Source organism: Sus scrofa, chromosome 12 (assembly GCF_000003025.6).
Source record: "Sus scrofa isolate TJ Tabasco breed Duroc chromosome 12, Sscrofa11.1, whole genome shotgun sequence".
Taxonomy (NCBI): domain Eukaryota; kingdom Metazoa; phylum Chordata; class Mammalia; order Artiodactyla; family Suidae; genus Sus; species Sus scrofa.
Window position 1 is genome coordinate 46,545,317 of NC_010454.4, and position 19,100 is coordinate 46,564,416.

Below are 19,100 nucleotides of genomic sequence, written 5' to 3' on the forward strand. Positions count from 1 at the left end.
ATAAAAATCATTAAAAAATAAAATAAATAAAATCAGATTATAACTAGGAAAAAATATTAGGAAGTATTTAAGACACTTAGAAAGATATAAAGAGTATTGTAATGTCTTCCCATGTGCCTGTCTCTTGCTTTAAGAAATAGTCATTACCAATTCAATTTGAAGCCCCTAATGGCACCCTATTTTCTCTCTCCTCATAGTGTCCTTATATTTTTACTATGTATGTTTGTGTTCCTACACTGTTCATAGTGTCCCACCATAGTTATTTTGCAACTTGCTTTTTTGTTTAACATTGTTTTTGAGATTAGGCTATGGATACATTTAAGTGGAGTATATTCATTTGTTGTGTATAATATCACAGTTTATTTTGTAGATGGACATTGTTTCTAATTTTTGCTAATTAATAATAATTTTGATAGCTGACGCAAGAGTGTTCATCATGCCAACCCTGTGTTGAGGAAGTTTTAAGACCTTTATATACAGGCTGTGGGAACATTTTTATGTATCTGGCAGTGGAATTGCTGGTCGCAGTTATTGGTATCCTCTATTTTACATACCTTCCTGAGGATTGGTGGCGGGTGGGATATTTTTCACCTAGGAATAATAAAAAGAGTTTTGATTTGAACCCAGAACTTTCTATATTCAGAGCCCATGTACATTCCAACAAAAGACTCATTCAGTGCTATAGCCAGTGTTGCTACTTTTTATAAGGGCATACTATTAAAGAAGTATAGGTAGCAGAGTTAAAACATTATTGACTCTAAGAGCTAAAAGCTCTCAGCATGTCATATAGCTTCGATTGCAGTGCATTGCTTTGCTCTCGCCATGTAGAGAATGAGGAATGTGCTTTTCTATGAGTAAACTTATTTTATCACTAGAAAGCATTTTTCCTGAATGTAAGTCTCCCATTTGACTGCCAGAATGTGTGTGTGTGCAATTTTAAAACTCCAAAGTGTTGAGAGATGCAGTTACATGATGCCTTTTCTATATTCTCTGTGTATCATGATCATAGTTCAGGCCTACCCTGTTTTATTGCACTTTGCTTTGTTATACTTCACACATACTGCATTTTTCACAAATTTAAGGTATGTGGCAACCCTGTGTTGAACAAGTCTATTTGTGCCATTTTTCCAACAGTGTTTGCTCATGTTTTGGTAATTCTCACATTTCAAACTTTTTCATTATTAGTATATATTTGCTATGGTGAGCTGTGATCAGTGATTCTTTGATGTTACTGTTTTAATTGTTCTGGGGCACCACAAACTGCACCCGTCTAAGATGGTGAACTTAATTGATAAACGACCTTCCACGAGCAGGTCGTTCGCCTATCTCTTTCCCTCTCCTCAGGCCTCCCTATTCCCTGAGACCCAACAGTATTAAAATTAGACCAATTAATAACCATACAGTGACCTCTAAGTGTTCAAGTAGAGTCACATTTCTCTTACTTTAAATCAAAAGTTGGAAATGATTAAGCTTGGTGGGGAAGGCGTATTGAAAGTCCATATACAGAACACTGTAAAACAGCTGTAATGGGAAAAATAAAAATCATTTAAAAATAAATTAAAAAAAAGAAAGTCGATATAGGCTGAAAGCTAGGCCTGTCGTGGTAAACAGTTGAGTTCTGAATGCATAGGAAAAGTTTCTCCCAAGGAAATTGAAAAGTGCTGCTCCAGTGAACACTTGAATGATAAGAGAACAAAAGGCCTTATTGCTGATATGGAGAAAGTTTTAGTGGTCTGAATAGAAGATCAAACCAACCACAACATTTGCTTAAGCTAAAGCCTAACACAGAGCCAGGCCCTAACTCTTTTTGGTTCTGTGAAGGCTGAGAGAGGCAAGGAAGTTACAGAAGAAATGTTTGAAGGTAGCTAAGGTTCAAGGAAAGAAGCCATCTTCATAACATAAAAGTAGAAGGTAAGGAATTTCCTGTCGTGGCGCAGTGGGAACGAATCTGACTAGGAACCATGAGGTTGCGGGTTCAATCCCTGGCCCCCTCACTCAGTGGGTTAAGGATCTGCATTGCTGTGAGCTGTGGTGTAGGTTGCAGACGCAGCTTGGATCCCGCGTTGCTGTGGCTCTGGCGTAGGCCGGCAGCTACAGCTCTGATTCGACCCCTAGCCTGGGAACCTCCATACGCCGCAGGTGCAGCCTTAAAAAGCAAAATGCAAAAAAAAAAAAAAAAAAGTGCAAGGTGAAGTGGCAGGTGCTGCTATAGGAGCTATAGCAAGTTATCTAAGAGATCTAGCTAAGGTAATTAATGAATGTGGCTACACTAAACAGCAGATTTTCAGTGTAGACAAAACAGCCTTCTACTGGAAGCAGATGCCATTTCGGACTTTGACAGTTAAAGAGAAGCTGATGCCTCAAAGGTCAGGCTGACTCTCTTGTTAGGGGCCAAAGCAGCTGGTGACTTTAAGTTGAAGCCAGTGCCCATTTACCATTCCAAAAATCCTAGGCCCTTCAGCCCAATTGAAAAAATGGACAAAAGACCTAAACAGACATTTCTCCAAAGATACACAGCCATTAGGCATGTGAAAAGATGCTCAACATCCCTAATTATTAGAGAAATGCAAATCAAAACTACAATGAGGTACTACCTCATACCGGTTATATTTGCTGTCATTTAAAGGTCTGCAAATAACAATAACATTTAAAAGTCCCAACAATGTTGGAAGGTGTGGAGAAAAGGGAAGACTTATACACTCTTGGTGGGAATGTAAGTTTATGCAGCCACCGTGAAGGTTCCTCAGAAAACCAGAAATAGAATTACAGTATGATCAAGCGATCCTACTCCTGGGAACATACCTAGACCAAACAATGACTCAAAGGGTTATATGCCCCCCTGTGTTCATAGCAGCACTATTCACAGTAGCCAAGACTTGGGAAGAACCTAAATGTCCATCAGCAAATGAATGGATTAAGAAGATGTACACATGTACAGTGGAATGCTACTCAGCCATAAAAAAAGAACAAAATAGGAGTTCCTGTTATGGCTCGACAGGTTAAGAATCCAACTAGTATCCGTGAGGATGCACGTTTGATCCCTGGCCTTGCTCATTGGGTTAAGGATCTGGTGTTGCTGTAAGCTGTGGTGTAGATCGCAGAATCGGCTTGGATCCCATGTGGCTGTTGCTGTGGCATAGGCCAGCAGCCGCAGCTCCAATTTGACCCCCTAGCCTGGGAACTTCCATATGCTGCAAGTGCAACCCTAATAAGAAAAAATAATAATAATGCCATTTGCAGCAGCATGGACGTAACTAGTGATAATTATACTAAATGAAAAAAGTTAGAAAGAAAGAGAAAGACAAATACCATATGATATCATTTATATGTAGAATCTAAAATTGGCACAAAGGACCCTATCCACAAAACAGAAATAGACTCACAGACTTAGAGAACAGACTTGGAGAAGAGTGGAGAGGAATGGACTGGGAGTTTGGGGTTAGTAGTCACAAACTATTGCATTTAGAGTGGGTAGATTATGAGGTCGTACTGTATAGCACAGGGAACTGTATCCAGTCTCCTGGGATAAACCATAATGGAAAGGAATGTATATTTCCTTCTTTTTATAGCCGAGTAGTATTCCATTTTATATATGTATCACATCTTTATCCATTCCTCTGTTGATGGACATTTAGGTTTCTTACATGGCTTGGCTATTGTAACTAGTGCTGAGCTGAAGAGCGGGGTGCATGTATCTTTTTGAATTATGGTTTTTTTCTAGAGAGATGCCCAGTAGTGGGCTTGCTGGATCATATGGTAGTTCTATATTTAGTTTTTTAAGGACCCTCGATATTGTTCTACATAGTGGTTGTACCAGCTTGCATTCCCACCAACAGTGTAGGAGGGTTCCCTTTTTCTACATCCTCTCCAGCATTTATTGTTTGTAGGTTTTTGATGATGGCCACTCTGACTTGTATGAATGGACCTGGAGATTATCATACTAAGTGAAGTTACTCAGACACTGAAAGATAAACATCATGTGCTGTCACTTATATGTAGAATCTTAAAATAGGATACAAACAAATTTATTTGCAGAACAGAAAAGACTCACAGACTTTGAAAACAAACTTATGGTTACCAAAGGGGACAGTTGAGGAGAGGGTGGACTGGGGTTTTGGGATTGGCATATGCACTCTGAGGTATATGAAATGATTGGCTAACCGGGACCTACTCTAGCACAGAGAACTCTACCCGATATTCTGTGATAATCTGTTGTGGGAAAAGAATCTGAAAGAGAATGTATGTGTGCACATGTGTAACTGAATCGCTTTGTTGTATAGCAGAAATTATCCCAACATTGTAAATTGATTACACTTCAATAAAACTTTAAAAAATGGAAAAAAAAAAAAAAAAGGAGTTCCCGTCGTGGTGCAGTGGTTAATGAATCTGACTATGAACCATGAGGTTTCAGGTCCGGTCCCTGGCCTTGCTCAGTGGGTCAAGGATCCAGCGTTGCAGTGAGCTGTGGTGTAGGTTGCAGATGCGGCTTGGATCCCACGTTGCTATAGCTCTGGCGTAGGCTGCTGGCTACAGCTGTGATTCGACCCCTAGCATGGGAACCTCCATATGCTGTGGGAGCGGCCCTAGTAAAGGCAAAAAAAAAAAAGAAAAGAAAAAAAGAGGAATGTATACATATGTATAACCAAGTCACTTTGCTGTGCAACAGAGATGAGCACAACACTGTAAATCAACTATACTTTATTTGGGGAAAAAAAAAAAAATCCTAGGGCCCCTAAGAATTGTACTAAATCCACTCTGCCTGTGCTCCATAAATGAAACAACAAAGCCTGGATGGCAACACATCTGTTTACAACATGGTTTACTGACTATTTGAAGCCCACTGATGAGACCTACTCTCAGAAAAGAAGATTCCTTTCAAAATCTGACTGCTCATTAATAATGCACCCGGTTGCCCCAGGCCTCCGATGGAGATGTAGATTGAAATTAATGTTTTCATGTCTGCTAAAACAGCGTCCATTCTGTAGCCCATAGATCAAGGAGTGGTTTCAGCTTTCAACTCTTATTATTTAAGTACATTTCTGTGGCTTCCGTAGATAGTGATTCCTCTGATGGATCTGGGTAAAGTCAAAATTGAAAACTTTCTGGAAAGATTCACCATTCTAGAGACCATTAAGAATGTTCATGATTGGAGTTCCCGTTGTGGCGCAGTGGTTCACGATCTGACTAGGAACCGTGAGGTTGCAGGTTCGATCCGTAGCTTTGCTTAGTGTATTGGGGATCTGGCGTTGCCGTGAGCTGTGGTGTAGGTTACAGATGCGGCTTGGATCCCGTGCTGCTGTGGCTCTGGCGTAGGCTAGCAGCTGCAGCTCCGATTTGACCCCTAGCCTGGGAACCTCCATGTCTGCGGGAATGGCTCAAGAAAAGGCAAAGAGAAAAAAAAAAAAGAATGTTCATGATTCATGGGAAGAGGTCAAAATATCAACATCAGCAGGAATTTGGAAGAACTTGATTCCAACACTCATGTATGACTTTGAAGGATTCAAGACTTCAGTGGACAAAGTAACTGCAGATGTGACAGAAACAGCAAGAAAACTACCTTAGAAGCTGCTGCAATCTCATGATCAAACTTTCACGGATAAGGAGTTGTTTCTTATAGACATATATATGAATATGTATTTATATGTAATATATGTGATTTTTAATGTACTTATTTTATATATGCACATATATCTTTCTTTCTTTCTTTTTTTTTTTTTTGGCTGCACCTATGGCATATGGAGGTCCCCAAGGTAGAGATTGAATCAGGCCACAGCTGTGACCTATGCCAGATCCTTAACCCACAGTGCCAGGGATCAAACTTATGCCACCACAGAAACGATGTCAGGTCCTTAACCCACTGCATCACAATGGGAACTGCTGATGAGTGGTTTCTTGAGATGGAATCTACTCCTGGTGAAGATTGTTCAAATGACAAAAAAAGATTTAGAATATTTCTTAAACTCAGTTGATAAAGCAGCAGCAGAGTTTGAGAAGATTGATTCCAATTTTGAAGTAAGTTCTTACTGTCAGACAGCATTGCACACTGCAGAGAAATCATTCATGAAGGGAAGAGCCAGCCAATTCAGCAACTTCAGTGTTGTCTTACTTTTTAAAATTTCTGTAGTCACAGCCTTTAGCAACCACCATCCTAATCAGTCAGCAGCCATCAATACTGGAGCAAGACCCTCCACCAGAAAAAAATTACATGCAAGTCACTGAAGGCTCAGATGATGGTTAGTGTTTTTTAGCCATAAAGTATTTTTATTTTTTAAATTAAAAAAATTTTTTGTTTCCTCATTCATTTAGCAGGTGTTTAATGAGCATCTGCTGTGTGCCAGGCACTATTCTAGGTGCTAGAATAGTAAATTAGACATAGGCAGTTTTCCTCCTCGCGGAGTTTACATCATTGGCCTGTTGTTCTTTTGCAGGTATCTGGGAGGGGAGGATCTGTATTAGTAGTATATACAGCGTTTTGCCTGGGCACGTTTTAAATGATAACCACAGAACCTTGCATTGGCTCTGACACATGTTAAAGAATGAGATAGATTCTCAATTGATCTATTTTAAGACCAGTAAATTAAAATTTTTAAAGAAATAAAAATTTGGACCTAGTTAAACCTAAATCCTCCTTATTAGCTACTTTTTGGCTATGTTACTGCTTGTTACTATTGCTTGTAGATGTGTAGATGGGGAAGGGAAATTTTTGCTATTAAACTGATGATTTAATCTATTTTCATTTACCACACCCAAGCACTGTCACAGGGCAAGATAAAGTCTTGAGTAAGATTGGAAAGCATAGTTACTGTCAGGGCAGTGATCCGTGTTCAGTATAGCTAAGATCAGTATTGAGCTGCAGCTGCCCATATGATAATATGTACCACTTGGGGACCTAATGAAGATTAGTGGGGGGTTTTTTCAGAAAAAAACAGAAGAATCCTTCAAGACATATGGTTTTAGAATTTGAATCTGTCAAGCATGTGTAACTTGTAAAATGTTAGGACTGACTATTCAGATTTTAAAAGACAGTTCACCATATTTTTGCAAAGCAAAATGGAAACAGTTGTGTGATGTGCGTGGAAATGTTAAAGGTTGGTACCGAAACTTCCCTGTTTGACGTGACTGTCCATGTTAGACTTAAAGCCGGTTCCTGATGATTTAATAGCTAGTTACCTAATCTGTGGATCATTTAAATCCCAATTTTATTTCTTCTTGGAAAGAGTCAGGGAAGAAAGAGAGAATTTAAGGTCTAAGGAACCATATTTGAAGTAAAAATTCTAAAGGTTATTCCTCACAGATCTAACATAATCCACAGTACATTTTATTGCCCCTGTTGCATGCTGTGCCGCATAGTTCTATAGTTTTAGTTCACATAGTTTGTTTCTTCAGTTTCAGCATTTTATTGGGCACTGCCGTAGCTTATGTTACTTTCATTTGTGAAACAGTCAACAGGCATTTAGAATTTCTTTGCATTATTAAGGTTGGATATATTAAAGCTTGGGGCAGTCTTATGTTCAGTTATATTTTATACTGCATTTAATATTTAGAACAGGTGATCTTTATTTTAAAACGTCTATAAAAATTATACCTTCTTAAGAAACAGAATGTCTCAGGGGTTCCACTTGACCTGTTTAAGAATAACTACCTTGGAGTTCCCGTCGTGGCTCAGTGGCTAACGAACCCGGCTAGTATCCATGAGGATGAGGGTTCAATCCCTGGCCTCCCTCAGTGGGTTAAGGATCTGGCGTTGCTGTGGCTGTGGTGTAGGCTGGCGGCTACAGCTTCAATTGGACCTCTAGCCTGGGAACCTCCATATGCTGTCGGTGTGCCCTAAAAAGACAAAAGACAAAAAAAATAATAATTACCTTATTTTAAGTATATTTTAAAGGATTAAGTATGTTTATGATATTAAATATATTTTAAAGTATACTTATAATGGATTCTCTTTACTTGAACTTCTCTTTAGCTCTGACACAACACCCCTTTTAAATGGATCAAGCCAAGATAGAATGTTTGAAACTATGGCAATTGAGATTGAACAGCTTTTGGCCAGGGTAAGTTCCTTCTGTTAAATGGCTGTTTTGCTAATAACTGTGTACTTGTTAAATATAGTACTAGATTATATTAATGCAGACATTGTCAGTGAAATCACCCTTTCATTCCAGATGTGTGCCTCCCAGGCCATATAAATTTTAATGACAGCCATTCCCAGGTTCTGTGCATGTTAATTTAGCTTTTATGGATTATTTTGGGGAAATACTGAATCCTTGTCTGTTATCTTCTTGTTTTTGTTTTTTCTGTTAGCCAGAAGGACATACAGATATATAATTTATCTCTCTATAGTACTTTCTAAAATATTTTTATTGGTTTTTTTTTTCTGTTTTAGCTTACAGGAGTAAATGATAAAATGGCAGAATATACTAACAGTGCAGGTGTCCCGTCCTTGAATGCAGCACTGATGCATACATTACAGCGACATAGAGACATATTGCAGGTAATATATTTGGCTTGAGATTTTTATGTTTTTATAGGAGGTTTTTTTTTTTTTTTTAAACCCATGAATAGAAAGTGTGTTCCTATATTTAGGAGAACAAAGAGGAGAATATTCTAAGAGGATAAATGCCACGCTATAGAAATTTGTCTTGTTTTACTTTTTTTTCCCCTTGGTATTATAAAATTCTGAAAATGTGTAATAGCTCCTGCTTTTGCCTGGTAAAATTGAATAATATTCGTGAGTAGGTAAGTGTACTTCTGCTGTGGGAAACCTTGCTAGCTAGCTGAGACAGTGAAATAGCCAGGGTCATGCATAAGCAATAGTATGGTTGTTTAGAGTGTGCTTTCATCAGGCTTTGAAGAGAACATGGAAGAGAAGTAATTTGCTATATTTACTATGTTTGAAGAAATATTAAAACTATACCAATAAAATGAATAAACTCTTAAAAAATTACATGGGCGTAGTAAAAATATAGTAGTAACAATAGGAAGGCAAGTATTTTTAATATTGAAAAAATTCAATCATTTCTAATTTTTAAAACTCTTATTAAAATAGGAATAGAAGGATAGTTTATTTACCTAATGCAAAAATGTGTGTATCAGATTAAAAGCTATCATCACACTTAAAAATAAAGCACTAAAATCTTTTCTCTTGAAGGAAAAAAAAAAGACAAGGATATCCACAATTCCCACAGATGTTTAACAGTGTCTTGTAAGTTCTTGGTTGTTCACTTACACAGTAAGAAAAAACAAAATATTGAAAAGGAAGAGACAAAATCTGTATTATGTAGCAGTGATAAGATTATACACCTAATACAACCAAGGAAACTAACTTAAAAAAATTAGAGACAAACTCAGTAAATTGATGACCTACAAATTTAATATGTGAAAGCAAGTAGTTTTCCTACGCATGAACATAATCTGTTAGAAAATACAATGGAAGAAACTATAAAATTTTTAATGTAAAATTTAGTAAGAACATACAGGACTTATATGTATAAAACTCTACTGAGGAACATAAGATTTCCTCTGCTTTCGGATGGGGAGGTTTCTCTCTAGATCAGCCTATGCATTGAATGCTATTTCGATGAAAATGACAGTGTTTTTTGTTGTTTACTTCATTTTTTTAAATGGCAAAATGAACCCAAAGTTTATTTAGAATTATAGACATGCAAGAATAACCAAGAAAAAAATATGTGAAAATGTAGATAAGTAGTAAAGGATGCCTAGTTCTACCACATGTTAAAGTCTGTTAGGAAGCTAGAATAATTAAGACAGTTTGATTCTGGAGAAAAAGTAGACCAATAGAGCAGAATAGAGTTCATATCATATGTAGACCCATATATGCATGAAAATTCAGTTTCTGATAAAAGTGCTATTTTAAATCAGTAGGAAGCAGTGTCAAGTAGTTATGCTGTGAGTCACACGGGAAGTCCATAAAATCAACGGGGAAAAGAGGAATTACGAAATAAACAGAGCTATAACCATTGGCCAGTAGGGGGAGGGACCCTCTATTTCTGTTTCTATTTCATTCCTTCCATCTGGAGTAAATTCCAAATGAATCAAAGTTTTACACATAGAAAAAGAAACTAGGAGTTCCCACTGTGGCACAGAGGATTAAGGATATGGCATTGTCTCTGCAATGGCACAGGTTCCATCCCCGGCCCAGCAGCATAGTGGGTCAAGGATCCAGTGTTGTCACAGCTGTGGCGTAGATCTCAGCTGCGGCTCAGACTCAGTCCCTGGCCCAGGAACTTCCATTTGCCACAGGTGGGGCTGAAAAAGGAAAAAAGAAAAGAAAAAGAAACTATAAAAGTTTAGAATAAAGTATGGGTGAATTATACATTTTAGGATAATAAAGGACTTTCCTAAGCCAGACCTAATACTAGAAACTGTAACAAATGACTCATTTGCTTACTATACAAAGATAATAGAAATAAGAAAAAGACAATCTAATAGAAAAATGGGCAAAGGATATAAAAATGTTTGCAGAAAATGAGTGACTGGAACCATAAAGTTAGATGGGTCAGCCACATTCCCAAAAGAAAATATATAAATCAAAATGAGATATGATTTTTTACCTGTCAGATAGCAAATAGTGAAGCATTTGTAACCCATTATTGACAAGAGTGTAGAGTTCTCCATATGCTGAGAATGTAAGTTGATGTAAGTCTTTCTAGAGGGCAGTTCAGCACTATCAGAATTTTCATGTAAGATACTTTGACCTAGTCTGCTAGGCATTTACCCTTAAATATAGAGAGTTTAATAAAATACATATGCACGAATGTTTATTGAAGCATTTATTTGACAGCCAAAAAAAATTTTTTTAATCAGTAGGAAATTTATTAAATTCAATAGTCATAATTTTAAATATTAAAAAGAATGTAAGAGTTGCAGTTGTGGCTCAGTGGTTATCGAAGCTGACTAGTATCCATAAGGACATGGGTTAGATCCATGGCCTTGCTCAGTGGGTTAAGGATCCGGCGTTGCCATGAGCTGTGGTGTAGGTCGCAGACGCAGCTCAGATCCCGCATCTCTGTGGCTGTGGTGTAGGCTGGCAGCTGCAGTCCTGATTTGACCCCTAGCCTGGGAACCTCCATATGCTGCAGGTCCGGCCCTAAAAAAACAAAAGACAATAAATAAATAAACAATAAAAAAATAAAAAGAATGTAGATTTCTATTTGGTAATATGGAAAGACTCGATATTTTACGAACTATAAAAAACAAAATTGCAGGCGTTCCCGTCATAGCTCAGTGGTTAACAGATCCCACTAGGAACCATGAGGTTGCAGGTTTGACCCTTGGCCTCGCTCAGCGGGTTAAGGATCCGGCGTTGCCTTGAGCTGTGGTGTAGGTCACAGACATGGCTCGGATTCCTCGTTGCTGTGGCTCTGGCGTAGGCCGGCAGCTACAGCTCCGATTAGACCCATAGCCTGAGAACTCTATATGCTGCAGGAGCAGCCCTAGAAAAGACAAAAAAAAAAAAAAAAAAATTGCAGCAGAATATAATGTGATTTCTTTAGCATAAATGAAAAAAATAATAGATAAACTTGTAAATGCAAAAACGTATTTCCTGAAAGAAAATGAAAGAAAGTAATGATAATATTAAGGACCGTGAAGCAGGATGGTTTTTACATTTTATTCCTTTGGCGTTCTTTTAGTTCATGGTGCCCCATGTTCATGTACTATTTTTGTTTTTTAAGGGTCAGTAGAGGCTCTCTGGAAGATGGGATTATGTTTTTTATCTTCTTAACATAAATTTTTAAAAGTAATGTATATTCCTTAATATCTTAACAATATAGTAGAAAAGTAAAGGAAAATATTTAATTTACAATTAACTCTTTCACTTGGTTCTGATCTTCCTTTGATTGGTTTAGGAATTAAGTTTCTGCAGGAATTCCAGTAAGATGAAATTTGAAAAAAATAAACCCTATCGGGTGTACTGACAAGTAGAAAGAGTCTCTGAAGTTTTATCTTAGGCTATTTGAAGTCATTTTTATCTGAGAATTATTTTTTCATTACAATTCTGCCCTGTAAGACAAGGTACTAGCAGATACTAGGATAGTGATTTAGTAACACTATTACCCTAGCTTTTTTCATTCGAAAGAAGTTGGTCACTCCTCAGGAAAGTGATTATAATGTTATTTTTACCTCTTGGCAATTTGATTTTTCTTTCTTTCTTTCTTTCTTCCTTTCTTTTTTCTTTTTTTCTTTTTTTTCTTCTCGGCCACAGCATGCAGCAGCTTGATGTGGGTTCTCAGTTCCCAGACCAGGGATCGAACCTGCGCTGCAGTGGTCAAAGTGCCAAGACCTATACACTAGACCACCATCGAATCCCTTGATTTCTTAAATAGTTTTTTTCTTGACAGAAATTTATAATATAACAATATTTAATGGTTCAATAAGATGAAAATTTATAATTAGCTTATGTTGAGACTGGGTATTGATTTATTGCAGGATTATACACATGAATTCCATAAAACCAAAGCAAACTTTGTGGCAATACGGGAAAGGGAGAATCTCATGGGATCAGTACGAAAGGACATTGAGTAAGTTGCCTTTTATATTATTTTGTGGGATGTTTACTCAGAATTAGAGTGTATCCATGATTAACAGCAGATTGAGTAGTAGAACCATGATTTAGGTTTCAAGGTTTCTAATTCCCATTTCCCTATTCTCTAAACATTGCTCCTCCAATATGGTCCTAACCTACTTTGCTGGTCTTAACTCTAGCTTTCTGTAGTTTTATCATTGGTTCCTGCCAGCCTTGACTTTCCTGTCTTAATTCAAAGTCCAGTTTAGATGATGTCTTCATGAGTGTTTCTCTTCTCTCTTACCCCCCACCCTAAGAATTATATAATGTCACCCATAGCTGAAGTGTCTCCGTTTCCCTTCCTGATTACTGTCCAGCCCCCTCCTTTGTCCCTTGCCCCAACAAGTACATTCTTAGGTAGCTATCAAAGTAGTCTTTACTTCCCTGCAGTCTGAAATCAGTTTTTTCCAGATTTATACAGACTCATAGCCTTAGGTCCAATTATTTGAGGCCTCCCAACATTTGTTCACTGCTCTCAATCTATAATTTTTAAAATTTATTCTTTTCTTCCATCCCTTTATCTCACCTTTAATAATATATTCTAGAATTTTATACACATTTTTGAGATTTTTTTTTTCCCCTTAACTATACATGACTGACAAGGTTAAATTCATTGGGCCTCTAATTAAAGCTGCAGACTTTCCCCTTTTGGATCATCTATTGATGCCTATCATTGTCTAACTTCTGATAAGCTTATGGTAGGTTTCATAAGTATGATACTTGTGTTTCATAAACTGAAATATGTATGTATACTGTGATAAACATCTTCTTAGAGAACCTTTATTTTGTTGTAACAGTAAGACAGTTTTGCAGCAGAAATCGTTTAATATTCATGCTATTCAAAATAGAATAGAATTCAACCCAGGATTATCCAGTCATCAGTTATGTTTCTACCTCCAGAAATTATCTTGGAAAATGAATTTTTATTGTCTCTGTTTTATCTGTGTGTCTTATATTTAGTCATATGTATTTTGTGTAATGTATAGGAATGAAAAAAATGAAACATTTTGCTATATTAATAATTTTGAAATCGTATTGGTTCTCGGGAACATGTAGGTCTTGGGTTTAATTTCTTTATAGCCTATTTACATATATATTTTAAGGACTACATTGAGAACCACTGTAGTGGACAGCCTTTAATGTATAGGCTTTTAACTGACTTACAAGTTGTGGGAATCACTAGACTACATTCTAGTGTAATAACTTGCTTTCTGAAAGATGACTATAAAAGAAACATGTTCATTCATCTACTAAACTATTTCCTGACTATCAACAGCGAGTAAGACAATATGTCAGTCACAGTAGAAGGTACAAATGAAGAGATCAACTTGGTTGGCCCTCTAGGATTTTATAATCCAGATGCTAGAGGGGAGTCAGACACATACTCAATATAATATGTGGCAGAATATGGTTAATGAAATGAGATATAGTAGTAATAACTGACATTTAAGGGTTTTTTTTTTTGTAATTACACACTGCTTTTTCATATGTTATCCCTCTTTTGCTTCATAATAATCTTTTGGTATAGACAGAAATTATTAGTACCATTTTATAAAACTAGATATTAAGAGGCTCGTCTAAGGTTAATTGGCTTATAAAGATGGTCTGTAGATTTAAGTCCAAATCATCCGCCTTCAAGCCCAGTGTGTTCTTGGTTACATCATGCTACTTTCCCTGGTGTTTTCTTTCTTGCTGTGCTGCACACATTAGCCCTTCCTCTCAGCCAGTGGTTCAGTTTTAGCAGCATGATCCTTGTGTACTACTGCTTTATGTGTGCTGTTCCTTATGTTCTTTGTTTTGTTTTTGATACTTTATTGTAAGTAAAGAACTGAAACATGAAAGTGTTGATAGTAATGACACAAAGCATTTCTTGTAAATGGTAATGAACTTAAGACCAGGGTAGAAACCCTGAAGTATGCCCAAGTTGGCAGAGCCCTAGCTTCATTTTAGTGCTCCTTAGGCTTGAATCGATGAACTGCCTGTGCTGTTGCGAAGGAAGACGTTCCATTTTGATAGTTTCCCTATCCCGTGTGCTGTGTAGTAATCAGTCCAAAGTTTTACTCCCACTTGGAGAAAATAAAGATAGAGGCAATAGTAGACAAAGGAAATTAATGGCTTTAAAGGCTTCTGCTTTCCTGATTTTTTACAGTATTCTCCCAAAACTCACTCTTTCAGATGGACAGTGCAGAGCTTTCTAAAGACACTCTCTTCTTCCACACCCCGTGACGCTGCACACGCTCTCCTCCTTCCCGGAATGATCTTCTACTTATTAGAAATAGAAATTATCACTCGTCCTGTAGGGTACCCTTTAAGGATTTTCTCTTTTAAGAATGTTTTTAATATTTTCTCACAGTCTCTCTGTCTAACCTCCTGCCCGATAGGTATGACTACTCTCTTTCGTACATCACGATTGTAATAATAGCTCCTGTTACACTGAATTATAGTTGCAGAATTTATATACCTCTCTGAACTGTACAACTTGTAGTATGGTAGCATGTTTTACTGTTGTAATGTCTGGTACCTAACAAATGTTGAGTAAATATTTTCTGAGTTAATGAACAAACAAATGAATGTATACTCTCTTTTCATGTACTTTAGTGAGTTGGAATTTTGGCAACTGATATAAAATACACACTTTTTAGGAGAGTTATTAATAAATCAAATCATTTAAAATCAAAAAAAAGGAAAAATAGTATTCTTTTTTAAGAATGTTGTTTTGGTGAAAAATAATAAACTTGTAGGCCTGAAATAGAGAGCCATTCATATTTATCTGTTTTTAATAGATGTCATTTTTAGACGGAGATGAAAAGGATTATACATTTTAATTGTTTTTCAAAACTATGGAGAGGCTCAATTTGTCTACCTTGGATATTACTGAGTCAGTTGATTTTTTTTTTTTTAAGTATCTGTCAAAAATATTCTTGGTTTTTTTGTTTGTTTTTTACTTTGTTCTAGGTCATATAAAAGTGGTTCTGGAGTAAACAACAGAAGAACTGAACTATTTTTGAAAGAACATGACCACCTTCGAAAGTAGGTGTTTTTGAATATATGCATACTATGTAGTGCTTATTAATACTTATTCATTCATTTACTTCTATAGCAAACATACTTATTCATTCATTTACTTCTATAGCAAACATATTATGGTGTTTAGTATAGTGACTGTCTTATCAGTGCTAATTAATTTAATTCTTCTAATGATCTTATTTAATAGAAATAAGATTGCAACTCTTGTGACCATGATTAGGAAAAATATGATGCTGTCAGTATACAAAATGTGCATTCACATTACTTGTTTTCTGTACTATGTCTTTTATTGCCTTAATGTTTGTTTTCTTTAGCAAGTCTGTTGCTCTAAGACTTTTGTCCACTGCTGTATATTACCAGTAATAATAATAATAATACTGGTACTGATCTGTGTTTGAATGGCCTGATACCACTCATATGTATCAATAAGCTTTATAAAGGATAATTGGTCATACATCAGATTCAAAGGAAAGATCTTATTTTCTAAGAACTCAGAAGAAAATACCTAAAAACTTCGATTGCAATTAAAGATTATCATACTAAATGAAGTAGGTCAGAAAGACAAATATCATATAATATCACTTATATGTGGAATCTAAAATATGGCAAAAACGATCCTACCTGCAAAACAGAAATAGACTCATGGATATAGAGAATATACTTTCAGTTGCCAAGGGGAGGGGCAGGGAGAGGAACTGACTGAGAGTTTGGGGGTAGTAGGTGCAAACTATTACATTTAGAAAGGATAAGCAACAAAGTCTTACTGTATGGCACAACTATATCCAATCTCTTGGGATAGAACATGGTGGAAGAAAATACGAGAAAGAACGTATGTATGTGTATGACTGGGTCACTTTGTTGTACAGCAGAAATGGCACAACATTGTAAATCAGTTATACTTTAATTTTAAAAATTAATTTAAAAATAAAAATAAGTGGAGTTCCCATCGTGGCACAGTGGAAACAAATCCGACTAGGAACCATGAGGTTGCAGGTTTGATCCCTGGCCTTGCTCAGTGGGTTAAGGATCCACCCTTGACGTGAGCTTGGTGTAGGTCTCAGACGTGGCTCTAATCCTGGGTTGTTGTGGCTGTGGTGTAGGCTGGCAGCTGTAGCTCCGATTAGACTCCTAGCCTGGGAACCTCCACATGCCACAGGAGGAGCCCTAAAAAGCAAAAAAAAAAAAAAAAAAAAGTTAAAACTTGTATGAACTATATATTATATACATGTATGTGTGTGTATTTATATGTATTTATATTTATGTTTATATTTATATTTATATATAGACAGGCTGCCGTACTTTATCCCTGCTTTATTTTTCCTCTGAAATATACTAGATTCTTTAATTATTTTCTTTGTATCTTGTAGAATTTAAGGATCAAAAAATTACTTATTGGGAGTTCCCGTTGTGGCTCAATGGGTTAAGAACCCAATATAGTGTCCATGAGTATGTGGGTTCGACCCCTGGCCTCACTCAGTGGGTTAGAGATCTAGCATTGCCCAAGCTGCAGAGTAGGTCACAGATGCAGCTTGGATCTGGCATTGCTGTGGCTATGCTGTAGGCTGGCAGCTGCAGCTCCGATTTGACCCCTAGCCTGGGAACTTCCACATGCCCACAGGTAGCAGCCTTAAAAAAAAAAAAAAAATTTACTTATCTCTCTGATCTCAGCCTCTAAGCACTTGAGCAGCTAATATCCATGATGGTTAAATGATATGAATTATGTTGGTGTAAGCTGCTGAATGTCATAAATTAGTCATATCCATATGAGCTTAATGTACTGTTCAGTTTATTTTTCTTTAAAGATCACCATTTTGAATATAAGCTGTTGAAGTCAGAACACACAAAGATCAAAATCTTTTTTAGAAGTATGGGTGCTTCTAGTGTGAGAAAGGTTTTTAGTGTTTTCTTCATATGTTAAATATTACCAATTGGCACAAGGGGGCAGTCTTTCCTAGAGTGTATGTAGTTTATAGTTATTTACAGCTTTGGTAGTTCTTTTTGTATTTTGTAGAGACCATCGTAAGAAGAATTTTGCATTACATCCAAAACTATATTAATATATTCCTGGGTTCAGAGTAATTTAAGAGATAAGATATTCAAGTAGCACGAAAATAAAGATTTTATTGCATTAATATTTTTATGTTTATTGACCCCAAAAGAAGTTAAACAGATATGCAATAGTTTAATTACTTTAAGAATATTTTGATGTTGAAAAGAGTATACCAGGGTTGTCATATAAATTTATATATACTCATATTAATATTTCAGAACACATTATTGTAAACTTTATACTTTGCATTTATTTTAGTAATTCAAACAAAACCCTTCAGGAATTTTATATGGTCTGTTTCACAGGGAAAAAATGCAGCAGTTCAGGGGCACACAGCTTAAATAATTTGTTTAGGGTTTTAAAATGACAAGATTGAGAATCAAAAACTATTTTCCATTTTTTGTTTCTCAAGTGATTTTATATATGATATACTTTTTATATAGTCCCTTCAGCATTCTTGTGAAAAAGTTTGTGCTCGTTCCAAAAGTTTGAAACTGAGGCAGGATGAAGTTGAATGTAACATGAGTTGATGAATGAGGGGAATTGTTGAGACTAGGGCTTAGTACCAACAACAAGAACTTAGTCATTGCTCTCAGGATAAGAACACAGGGCTTCCAAATATGTTTTAGAAAAATCAGTATTTTATTAAGTTGCAAATACATAAAATTTGCACTAACATCTATACCAAGTAATCATAATACGAAAGGCTTTCTCTTTTTTCAGTGTTGTCTGTGCATTTGCTAAGTGCTTTGAGGAAGAATTTTTTTAGAATAACTTTCATTTTAGAAGGTATGAATAATTCAACACAAAGAAGACAAGTTAAATCATTTGTTAGTACAGCTGCTATGTTTTTTTTTTTTTTTTTTCTTGTCTTTTTTGGGGCCTGGGCATATGGAAGTTCCCAGGCTAGAGATTGAATCAGAACTGCAGCTGCCGGCCTCTGCCACAGCCACAGCAACACCAAATCCGACCTGCGGCTCGCAGCAACACCCTATCCTTAACCCACTGAGTAAGGCCAGGGATTGAACCTGTGTCCTCATGACTACCAGTCAGGTTCATTATTGCTGAGCCACAACAGGAACTACACATTCACCTTGTTTTAAATTCATCAGTTCCACCCTCATCTGAGTATCCAGCATTGCCCAGTGCCTTTTGCTTGCTTGACCAACTTTAGTTCTCTCTTGCATTCTCTTCAAAACCTCTACCAAAACGTCTCATTCCCCTTCTTGACTCTCTGGTCTCTCCACCTAAGAGAGTTCCTTACCTCCTACTTCATTGAAATTTTAAACTTCTTGCTCTTTAATACAAATTACCTAGAGGAATACCCCCCTTTACCTCTTTCCTGTAGTTTTTAGAGGTTGAGCTGTTTTGCTAGAAAGGCCAGTCCATCCATCTGGCTTTTATCTCTGATCTTATCTGCTACCTCAGATATTTCACTCT

The 19,100-nt window shown here is 36.6% G+C and overlaps 1 protein-coding gene across 2 annotated transcripts in view; it reads left to right on the forward strand.

The window, feature by feature from the left end:
- The window catches only part of GOSR1 (golgi SNAP receptor complex member 1), a 55,952-nt gene that overhangs the window by 4,193 nt on the left and 32,659 nt on the right, over positions 1-19,100 (forward strand). For both annotated transcript variants that reach the window (XM_003131787.5, XM_005669105.3), the window contains exons 3-6: positions 7,964-8,051; positions 8,384-8,491; positions 12,448-12,539; positions 15,539-15,613. In XM_003131787.5, coding sequence (XP_003131835.2) covers positions 7,964-8,051; positions 8,384-8,491; positions 12,448-12,539; positions 15,539-15,613 — 363 coding nt within the window. The remainder of the gene's footprint in view (positions 1-7,963; positions 8,052-8,383; positions 8,492-12,447; positions 12,540-15,538; positions 15,614-19,100) is intronic.